General features: G+C 45.4%; 1 protein-coding gene across 3 annotated transcripts in view; it reads right to left on the reverse strand.

Annotated features, from left to right (window-relative positions):
* TCF20 (transcription factor 20) overlaps positions 1-19,141 on the reverse strand; it is an 86,202-nt gene that overhangs the window by 29,987 nt on the left and 37,074 nt on the right. For all 3 annotated transcript variants that reach the window (XM_032492341.1, XM_032492340.1, XM_032492339.1), the window contains one exon: positions 13,085-18,814. In XM_032492341.1, coding sequence (XP_032348232.1) covers positions 13,085-18,778 — 5,694 coding nt within the window. In that variant the 5' untranslated portion in view covers positions 18,779-18,814. Of the gene's footprint in view, positions 1-13,084; positions 18,815-19,141 lie in introns of those variants that run through there.

A 19,141-nucleotide genomic window follows, 5' to 3' on the forward strand; every position in this document is an offset into this window, starting at 1 on the left:
ATTTTTTTTTAACTCTTTGCTCAAACAGTGGATTGCCTTTTGAGCTTTCTGAATCTATAAAGGTATCTTTTGAAACGTATCTTTCCCACCGGGAAAGTGACTCTTGGTATAATAACCCTGCTCCTCTCCACCGCCCGTCCCACCCAGGAGCTGGGTCTATGCATCCAGAAAGCTGCTCGTCCACGAGGAGCTCATATTTACCTGTTTACAATTTTAGTGGCAGAAATGATGACTGTGCTGCCCCAACAGCCTCCTTTAATGACATCTCAAATCTGTGCAGCTTACACTGACTTAAATCTCCAAAGAAGTTCCAAACTCTTGGAGATCTTTTCCCTTCTTTTCACTGCCTCTCCTTCTACTTGCATCTGTCCTATTCCTTCTTAGCCAGATCTGCTTCCACCTCAACCATCCCCATCTTCCCAACAGATCAACTGAGTTTCCCAATCAAGATCTTCTCAGCCAAGGCCACCCTATTCCTTGAAGTGGCAAGTTCTTCAAGGGCAGGGGCAGCCTGAAAAGGGGCAGGCAGCAGAAGCACTTTCACATGGGGGCAGAGTGCCAGCAGAAAGGAACCTAAAAATGAGGATGTCTTAGCATATTTAAGCTACTGCCAATGCAACTACCCATAGGGTCACTGGTCCCCACACCCTAAAGCCAGCTGGCCAGATCTCTCCAACCCTCTCAGCATGCTTTATGGGGACATTTAATGAGGTGATAATGTGTGAGACACCTCAAAGGGCATTTCAGGTCACTCACAAGCCTTTTCTTCCCAGAAACTCTACACTGAAAGGAAAAACTTGGTCCAAACCTAGAATGGAAACTTTGGTACCAAAGTTAGTTGAATAGCTTATGATCTAGCTTTAGTTGACTAGCTAAACACTGAGTTTTCAGAGTTGACTTCAGTCTGTCACCTGCCTGGCCATCACCTGAAGTCTGTGGCCACCACCTAGAAAGACTAAAAGAGCAGCATCTGAGGGATTCTCACCCACAAGAAATTCTAACAAGCGTTGGCTCAATCCACCTTCGTGGATGTGGACATTTTCCTTCTTCCAGAGCAGGAAAATACTCAGCAAGAAGCCAATCCTCACTTCAACAGATGAAGAAAATGTGAACTTGAAAGTAATATGACCAAGAATTAAATCCAACTCCTACCTTCCCCACCTACAATTTTTTAAAGTCAACTGACATTATGACAGGTATCATTTTTCCCCTTACAACAACCTGATGGGTTAGTCCAGAAATTATGCTGGGAGAGGGGAAAGTGACTTGTCTACCATTACAAGAAGTCAATCCCTGTGAATATCTGGATGAAGAATAAAACAAGACCTACAAGGTTCTGTAATCATTACTCCTTCTCAACAATCTCTTCTGGTGTCTTCAAAGACCATCTGTTGGGGAAATCCAAGAGCTTCTGTTGCTCTCTTTCTGGTCCTTGTTTCCTTGTTCTCTGGGCAGCCTGGTTAGGGCACAGTGTTTATGTGACGAAAGGTGGTTCCATCATAGGGTTTGCTTTCATGAGTGAGATTACGAAGCAACAGAGGATGGGATTAGCCAAATTACAGAAATTTCCTGAAGATAAACTGATGACTAAGAGGTTTCAGATCCCCAGGTCCAATTAAGGTACTAAAGGCAACAATTGGTTGTTTGCTGCTGCTGGTGGTGATTGGGGGGGGGGGGGGGGCAGTGAGTGTGTATGTGTGTGTTATTTCCTGGGTTTCTGAGAGTTGATTTGGAAGATTTTGAAGGGAGAGTCTTCCAGATCTCAGTAACAAGATCTTGTTGGCAAATTCACCTTAAACGGAACTCATTTCTCCAAAGTGGGGGTGGATTGGACAGTTGGGACAGTTACAGGAGAACAGAATTCCCTTGCTGGAGAGGAAGCAACCCTGGAGGTAAATGGCTTTAAGGAGGAAAAAGCTTGCAGCACCGCAAAGCCTCGCTTGCCAGGAGGCAGCAGCAGCAGTTTGTAAAGATGCTGCCCACACCCACATGGCAGCCCTGCACAACGCTCCTCAGTCTCCACTGTGGATGCTTAGCCTACACTCCTGGCCTGATGTGTCAGACAGAGGAGCAAGTCTTTTCTTGGAGAGTACCTGGTCCAAATGATTGTGTGCAAATACTAATGGCTGTTTTTGTCCACCTGTGAGGGATGAGGGGCCCCAGGCAGTGACACTGAGAGAGCCAAGAAGGAGCTGCTCAGAGTAGAATTAAAAGTGTGCTCCAGGCGGATTGTGAGTTTCAAAGGGCCAGATGATAGAGGGCTTGGGAAAGCAGGAAGGTGTGGATCCTGACGTGTGCCCATTTCTCCCACCCCTCACTTATCAAATCCCCCATCATTCTGATCTTTTGGCAAGTCCGAGGGCACCATGACAATGGACGGGCCCGGCCTCCAAAGCCTTCCTGACTCACCTTTCCCCTCACCCAAATTAGGTGCATCTTGATGCTTACACAGACCCCACACCCTCCCAGCATGTACACACGTGCTGGTCTAAGCTCAACTGGAGCTGCGCTTAGCTGTAAGAAACTACCCATCAGAAATTCCTTAATTCAGAAATGGTCACTTACATGTCTAAGAGGGAGCCATCTCACACTTAACATGGACATAATACACCTCCTGATTTCCCCACCAAACCTGTTCCTCCTCCTGGCCCTCCTGTTTCAAATGGCACCACATTCACCCAGTTGTTCCATTTCCACTCCTGCCCACAGGCCACAGGGGTTAGTCTTGCTGACCTCCCCAACCTCATTACCCTCTCCTCTTATCTGCTACCGTCTCACCACACTGGCTTTCTTTCTGTTCCTCAGATCCACCAAGCTCTGTTCCTCCCTGCAGCCCCGTACCCTCTATAAACACTCTCTGATCTCAAAGTCTACCTCATATTATTCCCACCTCAGGTCCTCTGGGAACTTTACCTGGACCCCTGATCTAAGGCAACTACCTGGTTACTTTCTATCACATTGTCTTACTTTAATTACAGGCACTGACTTGTTCCCACCACAGAACAGATGCCAACTAGTATAGGGTGCAAGTAAATCAGGGCTGTAAGCTGGCATTGGCATAGCCACATTTGGGTATTAGAAGGACCACTTCAGAGTAGAGGATGGACAGAAGGGGGTCAAAATAAAGGGTAGGGAGACCAATTAAGATGCTACTGTGATGGGAAAAGATGATGGTTTGGCCCAGGGGTGGTTGACAATGAAGACATGCGAGATTTGAGTTATTTAGGAAATAAGAACAGTGACGGCCTGAATAGGAAACAGGAAGGAGGGAGAGGAGTCTGTGATGGCTACAAGGGTTTTGGCTAGGGCAGAAGAGGGCACAGAACTAGGCAGGGGACACTGGTGTCTGCATATGTTGGTTCTGAGTGAGGCCAGTGAGGCAGCTGGACAGACAGGTCTGGAATGTGAATTCTGAGTGTCATTAGCTCATACTCTCATACAGGGACTGTTCTCCCTTCTGAGTCAAAGTGGAGGCTGTCCTCTAGGTGATCAGTCTAGGATAATAATCACCAGTGTTAGGACTCTGAGGTGACAGACCTCTGGATCTCACATTTCTGTCGCAAAGGACACACACTGAAACTCACAACAAAACCTCTGGTGATGGTTCCCTGTATGCTGTGTCTCACGGAGAATTATGGGATGAGCAATGAATACTACCACGGTTGTCCATCTCTCAACCATTATTTTTTTTTTGCTGAAACTATAAAGTAGCATATAGAAAAAACTCCATCTCATTATCAAAACACACTTCAACATCTCTCTTCAATTTTTTTAACAGAAAGATTAAAATCCTAACCAGCATTTCCACAGATGATTTCCAATTACTACATGCTTTTAAAAATACTTTAAATAACACCTAAAGGCCCATCTTCTACCACTGGACATTATGTTGCTTGTTACACATCTCCTTCTTAAGTCACAGGGTCACGTGTGCTGATCAGCCCTGAGTCAGGCACTACAGAGGATTGCAGGGCTGACCCAGAGAACTGATCTGGTGAGGAAGACAGTCACAAAATACAGTTCTAAGTGGCACAACACTGGGAACTTGCTGCTTGGGGAACCAGGTGACAGGTGAGATGGCTTTTTAAATCAATGTGCTTTTCATGAATGATAGGTGGATTAAAATGTCCAGGCATGCTGGGAGGTGCAAAGTCTAGTGTCAGCAAATAAACATATTTTGAGGGGCTGCCTTTTCAAAGCATTAATATATTTTGATTCCTTCCAGAGAGAACTCTCCCTAGAAGCAAGCAAAGAGAACCACCTGTCAATTATCCTATTGCTTACCTTGACCAGCTTTAAGTATTTTTGAACGAAAAAAACAAAATAACTTTCAAGCAAACCAAGGACCTACATCTAACATCCATCTGAACCAAGATTTAAACCTCACAGACACTGTTTTCAAACTCCGGAACCACCTGGCATCTCCACAGAGCCAGTCACAATGAATATGCCTGAGAGTTGTTAAATGAGCATACATTTTACTGGAAACTCTTCCACTAGCTGCTCAGTGAAGCAGGTAAGAAATAAATTGCCTCCACAGCCGATGTCACTGCAGCTGGGCAGCACTCCTGCAGAAGGGACCAGTACCACTTCAGACTTGGAGTTCATGATTTTGTTGACGTCAGTTTTGTGTGTCTGCTTATGTGGCAGCTGTTGCAGTTCTGTTCTGGACAGCAGTATGCCACCAACATACTCAAATCAAGTGTCAGTCATAAGCACACACAGCGAAAGTTACTCCACTGTACCTGGCTTACTGGGACAGGTCACATAGAACTGAATTTTCTCTTTGGTTCAATTTCTACTCCATTAGCTTAATGACAGGAACACATCTTCACTAAAGTGACATGTGAGGACACTTTTCAGGACTGACACCAGCCCACAGTACTTAAAAAAACCACCTCAATACAAAAGCCTCTAGGAATAGTTTGGAGCCCACCAAGGAAGCTACCTGATCTCCAGCAAAGTTAATTTTACCCCAACTGTCCTCTGTTTTCATCCTATTTATAGATGAGAAAACTATCTAAGAGCTCTCCCAATGCCTCGTTTAGGTGGCCCTCCTGAAGAAATGACTTCTACACATCTGAATTTTTCAGGTAACTGAAGTTATTCAGACCAGGAAAAATATGCATAGAAAACAGACAACAAATTGAGGAGAAACACTGAAATTCCAAATTAATGATCAACGGACATAAAGCATTAAAATAGGAAACAACAGCAATATCACTAATACAAAAATGAAGTCTAAAAGAAACTAAAATTTAAAAAGGAATCCAGTGCCTTTGAGACTGTAGTAAAACGTGGACTCACATGTTTTTGTGGATGATCCTAGTTCGATACGATCCTTTCTAGTTATACCACAAGACAATGCCTACCAAAAACCATAAAATAGTCACACTTTTTGATTTAGCAGTTCAACATCTGGAAAATTTCCCGCCAATAAAACTCCATGAATAAAAATGTTACACTGAATAACTAACTGGAAACCTTAATGTTTGGCAGTGTGGGAATATTTAGATAAATTCCATTACATATTAAAAAAAACATAGATTGATATGAAAATTAAAATTACAAAATTAAGTGAAAAAAGCAACATGGAGACCTGTACCCATAGTGTAAGGGTAGAAGCATAATGAGACCCATTTCAGGTTTGTTTTGAGGTTTGTATGTGACAGTTCATGTACAGTGCTTAGAAATACACATTAGCAATCATTATCACATATAGTAAAATAAGCCCATGGACAAAATCTAGAAAAGAGGCCAATTTGTTGGGTTATCAGAATTGGGACTGACTTTCTTTTACTTAAAGTATTAGTCCATCAATACAAATAACACTGTTGTTATTACCTTCATGTAAATAAGCAATACCTTTATAAAAGGTATTTCATCTTTTCACAACTTGGGAGTAAGACTGGGAACCTCAACCCCACAGACAGTGCCCAAGCGCCTCCCCCAGATCCCATGGCCCATCTGCCAGGCCTTCTCTCCTCCCCTTTCCTATGTTTCCTGTTATCTCCTCTAAGTAGACCTTCCTCAGGTCCTCAAAAGACAAGTATCCATCCACAGTGACAATCTTAACCTCAGAGCCCACTCTGTCTGGTCTCAAGTCCACACACAAGACCTTAAGCCACAGTCTGGAAGTCTGAGAATGTAGGGTGCTGCTGTGCACAACAGAGCTTTTCTCAGGCCCACACATCAGCCCTTCCTCATTGTAGTCAAATGCAATCAGCAATTCCACTGTGCGGTCAATAAAGTCAATATCTTGGAAAAATTACTAGAAAACCAAAACCAGTACACTACCATTCTGCTCCCCCCATCATATTTTAGGCAATAATTATAATGATAAGCTTAGTTTCTTTCTCTGACACCTTTTAAGGGTTCTATGCGGGATTTTTTTTTAAATGACACAGATTTCATGATTTCCTACTTCTCCCCCACTTGTTTGCAGCTTGAATTTACCAGTCTTACATCTACTCAAAAAGCTAAATACAAATCAGGAAGTACTTACTAAGAAGACCTAGAGTGCTGACTGAGCTAAAGTGCTTTCACACCTGATACTTCCTTCCGTCTGCTACACATCAGCCACAAAACGAAATGTCTCCTCTTCCTCAGTCCCTTCTGTTGTTAGTGTCCCGCCCGCCCTCACACCCCCACTGAGTTGCTTGCTGGGCTAGAAACCTCAGCTTCGTCCCTCACTTTCCTTTACTTGTCAGGTCTAATCAAGTTTCTAAATTCTATCAACTTTAAATTCCAAAATGTTTCTAACATCTGCCCATCCCTTCTGATTCCCTTTACTACCGTTCATTCAGCCCTTATCATCTCTTGTACAAATTAACGCCACAGCCTCTCACCTGGTTGGCTCACTTCACCTCTCCTCACATCCTACCTGAGCTTTCTTCATAAAACAAAGACCTGATCATGTAATTTTACACGCTTACAAATTGCCAGTGGCTTTGTATTGCCTATATATGAAAGGCTAAATTCTAAGACGACAGTAGTCTTCCGTAGTCCACATACACTGCACATGGTTAACTATTTGGGGTGGGAGGTGGAGTGTGTGTGCCCTGAATCAATCCATGAATTCAGTTATTCTGGATCTCCCTTATAGTGCTGACCTGTCAAAAATGCTTATTTAAAAAACTTTATCACTGGGTAGACTCTACTGTGGCCTTTGGTAATCACTATTAAAAATTTACCAACTCACAAGAATATTAATGCTTTTTACTTAATGTGCGGGCAGATTTTATTCCCTTCCATTTGCCTCCTCTCCTTTGAGAAATCTAATTCCTGAGAGTGTTTATGTGGACTAATGCTATTTCATGAGGTGGTAATTAATAGTGCACCTTAAATACCACACACTCTGCTTCCCCCAAACTTGAGTTTCCCACAAGAGTAACAAAAATGAGAAACTGTTTCACACACAGGACAACTTAGCTATCCAGGAGGATATGTTCTGAGACAGACCACTAACTGTGCCGGGATGGAAGGACACACAGTTTGCAGCTGACTGAGGTTAACAACAGGAACACGTCTTCACCAAAACAACTGTGAGGACACCACTCTAGGGCAGACACCAGCCCACAGTACATGCCAAGTATTTCTCTACGTATTTTCCAAAGAATAACTCATTTAATGCTCAAGACAACCTTCTTTACAGCAGGTGCCATCAGTTTCCCTAAGGCAGAAAGGTGAGGAGATCTTTGAGGGCAACTACTAAGCTGACTGGATTTTCTCTTATCTGACTTCTTACCAATACATAGGAAGATGGGAAGAAACTGGTCTGCAGCTGTGGACTTCAGGGTCCTGCAAAACTGGCCTTGGCTTGGGGTGAGGGGGCAGGAGCTCCACTTGTCTAAGTGCTGGATGAAGGAAGCTCAAGCCCTCGTGTAGGAACTGTGTGGGGGCAAGGCTTTGCTTTCTGCACGAACCCCGCAAACCTTCCTGACAAAGCCCAGGAACTGTGTGCCCCAGTGATTCTCTTCACACCAGCTGGGGGACCTGGGTCGAGGCTCACTCATCTGTGGAGTGAAGGTCCCTCCCAGCACTAACCAGACTTTTACTGGTTTTCTAACAAGGCTCAGATGTTTGTTGAATTGAAATGAGTATCTACTTTCACACACTATTTGATCATCTCAGTTCTTTGAACATATAAGCAATAACTAGTTTAACATCTCAGGGATGAATTATTTGATTTAATAAGTAGGATTTGTCAATATTCTTATTTATGATCCTTTAGTATTTTCAAAGAATGGTCTACTCCCTTAAAAGTTTTACTTAGAAACAAGTGTAATGCTTCTCTCATCATCCCTCCACCTCGAAAAGAACTAAACAGTCTAAGGAAATTGAAAGTCTTTCAATTTGTCATGATTCATCCGGTAAGGTAATAAAATTCAAATCTGCATATTTCATAGGAGATTCCTCAGAATTTAGAAAAACCAAATTCTGAAAGAAAATTAACCCTTTCTCCAGAGGTTCAGTGTCAAGGCCATCACGCAGTGATATAAAAAGAGATATCACACAGCTAAATGTTAAGAAAAAATGGTAATAAGACAATCACACAACTTTCTGCTGTATGCTAAAACTAATGGGACTAGAGAGACGAACAGGCCATGGTGCCTCACTGCATCACGCAGACAGGCTGTGACAGAAGTGAGCACTGTGATGACAAAGATCAAGTGCTTGCCAGTGAGGGGTTAGGGATGGGGAAGGAGGGAGTGTAAGGAAGGGGGGAGGGGAATGAGAAGAAAGGATGTGGGAATGTGAGAGAGGGAGGGGGAGAGGAAAGTAGAGGGGGGAAAGCAGAGGGGTACAGGGGAGGGACAATCACCGGAGGGGAAGATACCGGAGTTAAGGGCAGAGATGAGGAGTTTAAGGAAGGCTTCAGCAGGATCTGGGCTGGTGGCAGCATCCCTGCTGGGCTACACACTCAAGGATGTAAGATGGGAGGGGTGCCGCCAGCCCAGGTAGTGAAGGTGGGGAAGGGAACAAGCACAGGCCAGCAAAGCTAAGAGCTGCAGCCTCAATGAGATCTCTGAAGGCCTTCACAGCCCTAAACCTATCAAACAGGTTTTTATACACCAAGTTATCTGCATGCCCATTTAGAGGCAATTACCTCTGTCACACTATCCATGTCAGGGGCCATTGTGGATTCACACAAGCACACCAAGGTAAATAAGCAGAGGTTAAAGTTAGACAAAACCAAAGAGGACTGTGCAGTCCCACACTTAGAAAAGGAAAGAGTGTGAAGGCGGCTGTTTGTACAGGAATGTTCTGGTTTTCAGCAATTTTCAGAGTAGTGTGATGCTTATGGGGAGAAAGGCTATTGTCTCTTGAGGACTTTGTATTATTTTGTTATAATATCATGCTTGTCAAAACACCTGATAAATACACAGGCCAAAATGGATGTTTAATCAAATATATGTGGCCTTATCAATATAATAGGATTGAGAGCGTGCTTATTAAGCAGACCAAAATTGAAGGCATCTGCTAAAACCTAAGATAAAACTAGACTCAAAGTGACCTTGACAAATTGAAACAGCATCTATCAAATTAAATTTAAAAAGGCAAGTTACTGTAATTTTAATTTGCTCTCAAATACATTAAGAAAAAGAGAATAAAACCTAGGCAAGTAAAACAGAAAAGGATCTTGTAGTCATAGCAGAACATCAGCTCCAAGAGCCAAGAAGCACAATTTTTTAAACCATTTTAAAAATCAACACATCGTGGGGCTATACTACCTGACCATGCGTCACTAAAGTCAAGTCATCCTTTATTCTGAGGGTAATGGAATGGTTATCTTCCCCTTTCCTATCTCACTGGGTGGCTTGTGAGAATAAAACAGATGCGCAGTATATTGAAAAACTAAATTCAATATACAAAGCTGGCATTCTATTCTAAAAAAGGGATATAAAATAAATAGAATGGGATCAAGGGAAGAGAAAGTTAATATTTCTAAAGGGCACTGATATAGTGAGTGAGCACAATATAAGGAAATAAACTTAAAGCTGCAGTATTGAGATTTACATAAGATTGGTCACAAAACTAATAGAATGTTATATGTCAATTACATCTCAATTTTTAAAAAAAAGGTTCGGTCAACTGTTCTGAAATGTTATTAAAGGAGATGGTGGAGTCTGTGGCCCCGATGAAGCCGTCACAGAACCCCAAAACCTAAGTGGAGAGCCTCTACAATACAGAAGTATAAGGACAAAAGTACCCGTTTTTATGCCTTTTACCTTTAAAAGGAAGCATTCTAACTTTTTATCACCTAGAACATATAATTAATTTGAAGCACTTCTGAAACAGATGAGGCTTCAATCAATATTTTAAAAAACAGAAACTACTTTCAAAGACTACTACTTTTCCCTGCCTAATGTGCTTCATGTTATTTTAACCATTTAGTTAATGAAAGCTGTGAGGAATGAGTTAGAGAAAGAGACTGATTTATCACAGTCAGTGTATTTGTTCCAATTACGACATTCCAGATTTTATTTTGGGATCAAAGCTGACAAGTAATAGACTAAATTGTCACTTCCTGAAGACATGATTCCTGATGAGAAATTTTAAAAGGGAGCCTGTTGTTTGGCTTTTTCGGGGATGGAGGGGCTGTCATTTGGGTGGTTGCGTTACTATCAGGTGTCTTCTACTTTCTATAAACTAGACTTGGACTGAGACACAGGATCCAGTGATTTGGTGGGAAGGATTTAGCCTGCTGATTACTGGTTACCAGCTACTACTAGAGAATGTTCAAAAGTTTACACATAAAAATTACTGAGATGTTAATAATATTCTATGTTGAAATAAAGAAAACACTGGCAGATGGACAGGGACATATACCAAGAAGTAACAAGTAAACAAAACAGATCAACCCACCAAATACTGTAACTTTCAGAGGAAAGTTGGCAAGCAGGCCAACAACCAGGACACAATGATGATCAATGGATTACTGAGTGCGCAGAACTGACTAAAGAATGTTGTACCTTAGGATCCTAAACGTTATGTCCCTTTAGGACTTTTGCATTTTAAAATGCCACTGTGTCTAAGAAGTAAATCTATTTTAAACTTGGGGTTTGGGAGTGACACTGATGATGGAGAAGGGAAGGAGGGAGAAAAGAGATCCTGCGTGGGGTTGGGGGTTGGGGGGAAGGTCTTGGAGGGAAAGCAAGCTCCTTTGTGTGGATGAATTAGGATGTTCTAATTTAAAATATATGCAAATTTCACATTAATTACATTTTGATTATACTTTACTAGCACTTCCTTTTTTTATCAGACACTGTTATCAATTCTGGGGATAGTGCAATGATAAAATATAGTGCTGTGTGGTGAGATGTGGTAGGGAGGGAGAGGACAGTATCAAGTGTCCAAAAACACTATAATCCTGGCTTATAAAATCATTATTTAACTGTGAATGAAAGTCATCTGTATTTGTCAAGTATGGTAAGTTTTAAATATAAATTAACACAAAAAACTCTCATCTGATTAAACATCACAGACAATACACATTTACACATCTGCTTCCTTTCCATAAAAAAAAAGGGGTAAACTTATAAGACAAATTCATGAGGATGTAAAGAATGGGAAAGGACACTAACACACAGACGTCCAAATTCTGGAAACCAGAAATAGAACAGACAGAGCAGGTGATTCAGCTGACTGAAAGGAAGCAGAGAGAAGGGTGCACCTTGTGGCACAGAGCCTAGAGGCACAGGTGTCTCAGAAAGTTGGGAAACAAGATGGGGCCGGAAACCAGAACATTGGCTCAAAGATTGTATGACGAGTTAGGCCCCCAACTCAACCCAATCTGACCAGGTTACTGTCCCCTCAGAGGGATATTCAGAGAAGAAAAAGTTGCTGAAAACATCAGAAATGAAGATAAATAAAAGGTTGGTTAGATGGTTGAAGAAAGCATGGAGAAGTTAGAACAAACAGACAGAAAAAGAACACAGAACAGGAGAGAAAAGAGAAAGCCAGAAGATCAACCTGGGAGGTACAATTCCTGGTTAATAGGAATTCCAGGAAAGAACAGAGAAAGCAGAGGGAAGTGACACATGACAAACTTCCTGATCTCAAAGTCATGAGTTACAGATGGCAAGATCTCACAGAGCAGCCACACAATGAATGAAAAGGCCAACCTCAAGGCCCATCATTTGTGATTTCGGAACCAGGGACATGAGAAGATCTTTAAACCTCTAGTGGAGAAAGACCCAACACATATGAAGGCCTGAAAATCAGAGTGGCTCCAGTCCCGCAACACTAGAAGCTAGAGAACAGGCCAGGAACCGTGACTCCAAGACAGTGAGAGAAAACATTTGCAAATCTAGACCCTATATCCAGCCAACACCCCATTAAACATGAGGAAAGAACAGAAGTGTGATCTCAACGTATTTACCTCCCATGCACCCCTTTCTTAGGAAACTACTAAAGAATGAAGCACTCTACTAAATGAGGGCCCAGACTAAGAAAGGTGAAGACATGGGATTCAGAAACAGCATTCAACAGAGGGAAGAAGTAAATGATGACGATGATGACTGCCGCAGGATAGTAGTTATGAAACAGACCTGGAGAACAAATATCCCTACTGGAAAATATAGACTGGAAAGACGTGGTCTAAGAAAATAAAAAGCAAACAAAAACACGTATTAATAATTCTAGAGGAATGAAAAGTTTCTAAGAAGGGTGTTATAACCATAATATATACTTCGTAAGTATTACAGAGCCAGATGTTGAAAAACGGAAAGAAAGATCAATAGATAACATGGATGCCAGTAAAAGTTTACTGTTTAGAAACAGAGGAAAACCAGCAGAGGAATCGGGTTTGAGGAGGGGTGGAGCAGGTTTGATGCATAACACTATAAATTACAGGTGTATAACATAGTGAGTCACAACTTTCAAAGATTATAGTCCACTTATAGTTATTATAAAATGTTGGCTGTATCCCTTGTGTTGTACATGGGCCTAGGGGCTTTAATTTGGAGGAATTACCATGTGATACAGAAGAATAAAAAGTAAGGCTGAAACAAAGTTTGTGGAAGAAACAAAACCAAGAAGTAACAAAAAGTGCATCTGGTAAGGGATTTCTCGTACTCACCATCTCTCTGGCTATTTCCAGGGCTTCCTGCAGGCCGTAGAGCCTGCCACAGACCAGGTAGATTCCATTGGCCCAGAGAATACAACCCTCATGGACCCAAAATTCATTGCTGTCAAGAGGTAGTTCAGGGATTTGTAACTCCAACTCGGGGCCACCTTCCGAAGTGGTGGACACAGAGGGCTTTGAGTCCAAAGCAGTCTTTTCGCTGCTGCCCTCGGTGGTTGCTTTTTTACAAGGGAGCCCCCTGGACAGGGACCGAGGGCCTCCGCCACAGTCTTCTGAGCGGTGCCGCCGCTTAAACCTGGGGTGGGTGGCCAGGCTCCTCTGCTCTTTTTGCTGCTGCTGCTCCTCCTCCTCCTCAGTGTCCGTCTTGGAACCATTCGAAGCGCTTTTGTGCCGTACCTTAACTTTGCTCTGCATTTCCGTGGCCCTCTTAGGAGGTGGATTTTTGGGGAGAGTGGCTGCATAATCTTGGGGATAAAAGGGTCCAAAGAGGTCGCCCATGTTCCGGTAGCTGGCCCACTTGCCACACAGACAGCAAACGAGGTGCCCCATAACAGAAGACTCTGTCACAACAGGTCCCTGCAGCATGAAGGATGAAGCTGGGAGCGCCTTGCTTTCAGTGCTGCTGGGTGGAGGGGTCAGGGACCTCTGACCCTTCCGACCCCTCACCAATTTGGTCTGTTCTTCTTCCTCAGCATTGATGATTGTACAAACGGCTCCAAGTTCACACTTATTTACTACATGGATATAAGGGAAAAAAGACTTGTTCTTGGCATCAGTTTTATCCAGTGGCTGGGTGGCATACTTCAGTTTGATCTCAGGTTCCTGGGGTTCTACGATGGGAACGGCTTGTTTGGTTTTCCGCTTCCTTGGCTGCGCCCCAGGCTTCCTTCTCTCCCTCCTTTGCCTCTGCTTTTTTGGCTTTGGCTCTCCATCTGCAGAACCTTCTGGTATCTGAGGGGGCTGTGGGGGGGGAGGCGGTGGCTGCTGTTGTTTCTTCTGCTTATTCACACTACCAATGGGTCTCCCCTTCTTCTTTCCTGATGGGAAATAACCCTTTGGGGGGAAACTCTCCTGTTTGGGGGAAATCGTTACTGTATCATTCTCTTTCTCTTCAGCCTTGGGGTTTGCCTCAGGGGCCAATATGCCTGCTGGAGGTACATTCTTTGAGTCAGGATAGATTAAAGGTGCTGTCCCGCCCAGGGAACCATCTGGTCTCCCTTGGTTACTCCCAGGCTTCTGTGAGGTTGCAGATGTCATGGCACCAGGGGGTTCCTTTCCAGCAGTAACCCCGTCTGGGTGCATCTCCGTCTTCACTTTGTCGTCCCCACTGCCACGCCACTCCTCCGAAGACCGTGCGACAGGCTTTTCTATGCTCAACTCCTGGTCTGCTGGACAGACAAGGTCAGATACCACCTCACCTTTTCTCTTCTCCATCTCAGCATCCTGAGCAGCAACACTCCCACCTTCGGGAGGGCCGCTCTTCAAAGACAGGATGTCATCGAGAGTGACCGTGTCTCCCCCAGCCTCCGCACTGTTCGAGGATGCACTCCTCCTAATGTTTGGGGATGTGATCTTCTGAACGATAGCTTCCAACTTCAATCCCCGTCCTTTCCGTGGGGGCAGTATTTTGGTCTTAGCAGGACTTGTGAGGGTAACAGCAGGGCAGTTTCTACTATCTGGACTTGGAAGCTCCTTGGAGGATTCTCTCTTAGGGATGGACTTGATCTCCTGACTGTGGGAGAGATGGGCATAGGAATTGAACGCTTTATCAGTGCCTTCTTTTGATGGATGAAGGAGGCGCCCTTTATCTTCAGTGTTGCTATTCTTCACATCTTGTGACTGTCTCTTACTGGGAATGGGAGAGATAAAAGAACGGACACGCCTCCTCATGATTAAGGGGTTTTGAGAAGAATGATCCTCTTGCCCTGGAAGCCTTAGCATAACATTACTGGGTTTGGATGACTGTGTAGACTCAGCTAGCCCATGTCCGTCAGTCTCGTGGGGTGGTCCATACCTTTTCTGATTGGACATTCCTGGTGGACCGCTGCTTTTGGCTGGAGAAGTTTGCCGAGAAAGATCCCAACAAGATTCTTGTTGTAATTTCTGGGAGCCATGCTTCAATTCAATGCCTTTGTTAGAAAGACCATCACTAGACATGAGGCAGCGTCCACCTTCCTGACCGCTGGGGTCATGGTAAGTCCCCATCGGTGGGCCATACATCATGCCATCTTTGTCATTCTTCAGAGGGCTCCGCACTCGGTCAAGAAACTGCTGCTGCCTTGGGCTCTTCCGGGGTCCCTCCTGCCTGTGCTGTGCCGCAGCGATGACTCCCTGAGCAGAACTGCTGCTCCAGTCTTTATATTCCTCTTGTTGCTGTTGGTACATCTGTCTCTTATAATGGAGCTGAGAATTCAAGCCTGCACTGGGGTCTCCATAAGCATGAGCCCGAGTGTTTGCATGATAAGCAGAGGCCAGGCTTTCTGAGTTGGGAGAAAAGGGAGCATGCAAAGAACTCCTATTGGCCCTCTCTGAAAAGGTCACGTGTGGGTTCATATGATGAGGGTCTCCCCCTGGGCCTCTGCTCCTCCCAGGAGACATCTTCAACTTTTCTGAAAAGTCATGATACTGAGAAGGGGACCGACCTCTCATGCCCTCCCGACCACCAACTCTGCCAGGGACCCGCCGCATTGGCGTGGGTCTGCCGTCCTGGGGGCCATAGTCTGAGATGGAATCATGAGCTGCTGCTCCAGGGCTGGCGTTGCCTCGGTAAGACTCATGCTTGATGCTAGTAGGGTGGCAGTGGTCTCCAGATTTCTTGTTGTTGAAACTAGCTTGGGATTTGGATTGTTCAAAGTCTTCCTCTTTTATCTGCCCACTCTGGGATTTCAGCTTTGTTTCCACGGACACCAACCCACCTGGAAGAATGACCGACTGACTTAAACTTGGATTGAGACGTTCATTCCTCCCAAGTCTGGTGTCAGCACCCATGTGCCCCAGTGAGTGAGCCCCTGGGTCCCTGACAATCTGTCTTAGTGGAGAAATATCACAGATCACTGATCTTCTTTCAGAGAGGGAACCCCCAGGCTCATGGGCTGACGACTGAGGCTCTATTTCAAATTTTCTGGGAATTGGATAGTCAGCCAAATTGATCTGTTTCATTTCAGGAGCTGTGCCACTTGATTTCCTTTCCCAGGGGCCCCAGTGGGGGTTTTCCAATAGGGATCCAATGCTTTTGTTCAAAAGACCCCTGCTAGCCAATTCATTGGTTTGACTAACTAAGACATTGGGCCTCGTGGCTCCTTCTAGGCCAGCAGCCATGCCCTGGTGCTCCTGAGTACTCCTGGAATATCTCCTGTCAGGGTGGTGGTGGTAACCCTGAAGCACTTCCTGCAGGAGGCTGGGGAACTTCTCATTTCTACCCTTTCGCTCCCCATGGCCAGTGAAGTCCCCCTTATCTTGTCCTGTAGGATACTGAGGAAAGCCACTGACATTTCTTGGCACGGCTGACCCAAAACTATCTTTGTAACTATAGCGCAGGCTTCCAGGAGATTTGCTAGGCTCAGTTCTGCTGATAAAACCAGAGCCCGCGGCAGAGTGCCCGGTCTGGCCATTTCCCTCTCCGTTGTGGTTGGAGTTATTATCTCCATTCTTGTTTCCTTTACTCCCTCCTCCAGGAGGCTCTGGCTGTGGAAGTGACGTGTGACCGGTTTCCTTTGTCCCACCAGTGCTGGGTGGCCTTTGAGTGGCTGCAGGATCATCCTCTTGGGAGCCTTTTTCTTGTCCACCAGGCTTCTCTACCCGACTTGTCATGGCTTCCCGGGAGACAATCACCCCAACTGTCTTCTCATTGACTTTTGGGTTGCCGTCGGATGACAATGGTGTGTCCTTAGCACCTGGTGAGGCTGTCTCTTCTCTGGCTGCAGGACTGGCACTGAGTCTGGGGGCTTCGTTCTGAGTGCCCTGTGCTGGTGAGGAGCCCGCTTTCTCTGAGGCTCCACCCTTGTAGGTGGTGTCAGAGCTGGTGCTCTGGCCACTTAGCTGCCTCACCCTCTCACCTTGATCCTCAGAACTGCTGGAGCAGCCTCCATCCAACGACTCTGCCATAGGGGACTTCAGTTGTTCTTCAGCCTGTGAGGAGCCTTCGGAGTTTGTACAGCTGTCTGCTTTCTTAGAAGAGGAGGGCCTCTTGGAGGTCTTCTTCTGAGGTGTCAGGGCATCAGAAAGTAGCATGTGCTGAACAGTATTAGGAAGATTGGCCACTTGAGTACTCAGGGCACTCAAACTACTCAACCCAGGATCTGTCAGCCGCTTTTCTGGCACCCCTTCTAGTCCAAACCCTTTGAAGCCTGCAGCATGAGAATTAGGACTGGGCATCATTGATGGGGTTGGGCTGAGCTGAGGCATCAGCTGCAGAATTCTGTTTCTCGAACCCATGGGCACATTGCCTTGCCCACACTGGAGATTCTCCCCACTCTGCATAAGAGGAGATGGGGTAGAGCTACAGCTTGGAGACTGAACCACGGAGGCAGCTGGGGAAGGGTTAGAAATGGGGCTGAAGTTCTGGTGAAACTGCATGGGGGACCTCACAGGAACCTCAGGCTGGCTGTACTGCGCCACCTGGCCTTGCAGGGGCATCTTGGCGGCACTGTTGGTGTACTGCATCACGTGCTGAGGGGGGTGCTGCTGCTGCTGCTGCTGCGGCTGTGGCTGCTGCTGCTGCTGCTGCTGCTGCTGCTGCCCCTGCTGCTGCCCCTGCTGAGTCCCTTGCGAAATCTTGGCCTGTTCAAAGTTCTTCATAGATTGAGGCTGATAGCTGTAATTCGACTGTGTTCCATAAGCCTGTGCATTAGAACCCACATTATGTCCCTCGTACTGGGATCCGGCATTCACACTGTAACTGCCATCATAGCTCTGTCCAGACTGGCTGAAACGCTGTGGTGAAGGGAAGGAGGAAGAGGAGGAGGCGGCGGCAGAAGACTGGTAGTGTTGGCCAAACTGGCCCACTCTTAACTGGTAGCCAGCAGCGGAGGCTGGCAGAGTTGAGGGCCGCTGCATTGGCTGCAGATGGGACGAGCCAGATGCTGGCTGGCCGGTGGCTTGTGGCAGAGGCTGATGGGACTGGTAGAGCTGTTGTCTCAGCTGCTGCACTTGCTGCTGCTGCTGCTGCTGCTGGCTGGAAGGCTGCTGGTACTGAGCACTCCCTGGGGAGAAAGGCCCCGTGTAATCCTGCTGATAATGAGACACACCACCAAGGGCAGAGTGCTGTGCTGGAAACTGGCCCACATGACCCTCACTCCCATACTGATTGCCGAAGCTGCTCCCCTGGGGGGGTCCATAGCTCTGCACAGGCCCAGAAGGCCTTCGCTGGGGAGGCTGTGGAGTTCCTGTCGCCACAGGGTCTTTGTTGCCTGCCATGTAGTAAAAGTCTCCAGTCTCTTTCCTGAAACCCTGGTAGCCTTGATGGCCAGAGGTTTCACTAGCCATTGCTGCAGCCGCCGCTGCTGTTCCCCGTCGTCCACCACCACTGCTGCCGCCGCTGCCGCTGCTGCCACCACCTGCACCCCCAAAATTCTGGAACATCTGGGCCTGACGAGGGCTGAATTCTTCTATCCGGGATGAGCCGTGTACCTCCTGTGGGTAGCTCTGCTGGTTTCCGTGGTAACTGCTTTGCTCCCGAAAGGACTGCATACTGTTCAGCAGCACAGCAGCAGGCCAACAGCCCTCCTGGAAATGAAGAAGAGAAAGAAAAATATCAGACATGAATCTCCTCAATACAACTAAAATTAAGTCTAGAGATGGAGGGGACACAATAATTCAGATGCCCAGGTGAATCTGACTAGTTTGAATTTCATCTCCTTTAATCCATTTCTGAAGAAGTAAATAAGCAGAGAAATGGCCTAAAGAGTGAGTTAGGAGTCTATGGTAGTATGAAAAGAAACACTCCGTGTAAACACAAATTCAATACGATAAAAACATCACATTAGATAAATGAGCCTCAAAATTCAACTGGGTTAAAGTGTGGAGCTGTATTATTACTATCAATAAAAAAAC

Source organism: Camelus ferus, chromosome 12 (genome assembly GCF_009834535.1).
Source record: "Camelus ferus isolate YT-003-E chromosome 12, BCGSAC_Cfer_1.0, whole genome shotgun sequence".
NCBI lineage: Eukaryota > Metazoa > Chordata > Mammalia > Artiodactyla > Camelidae > Camelus > Camelus ferus.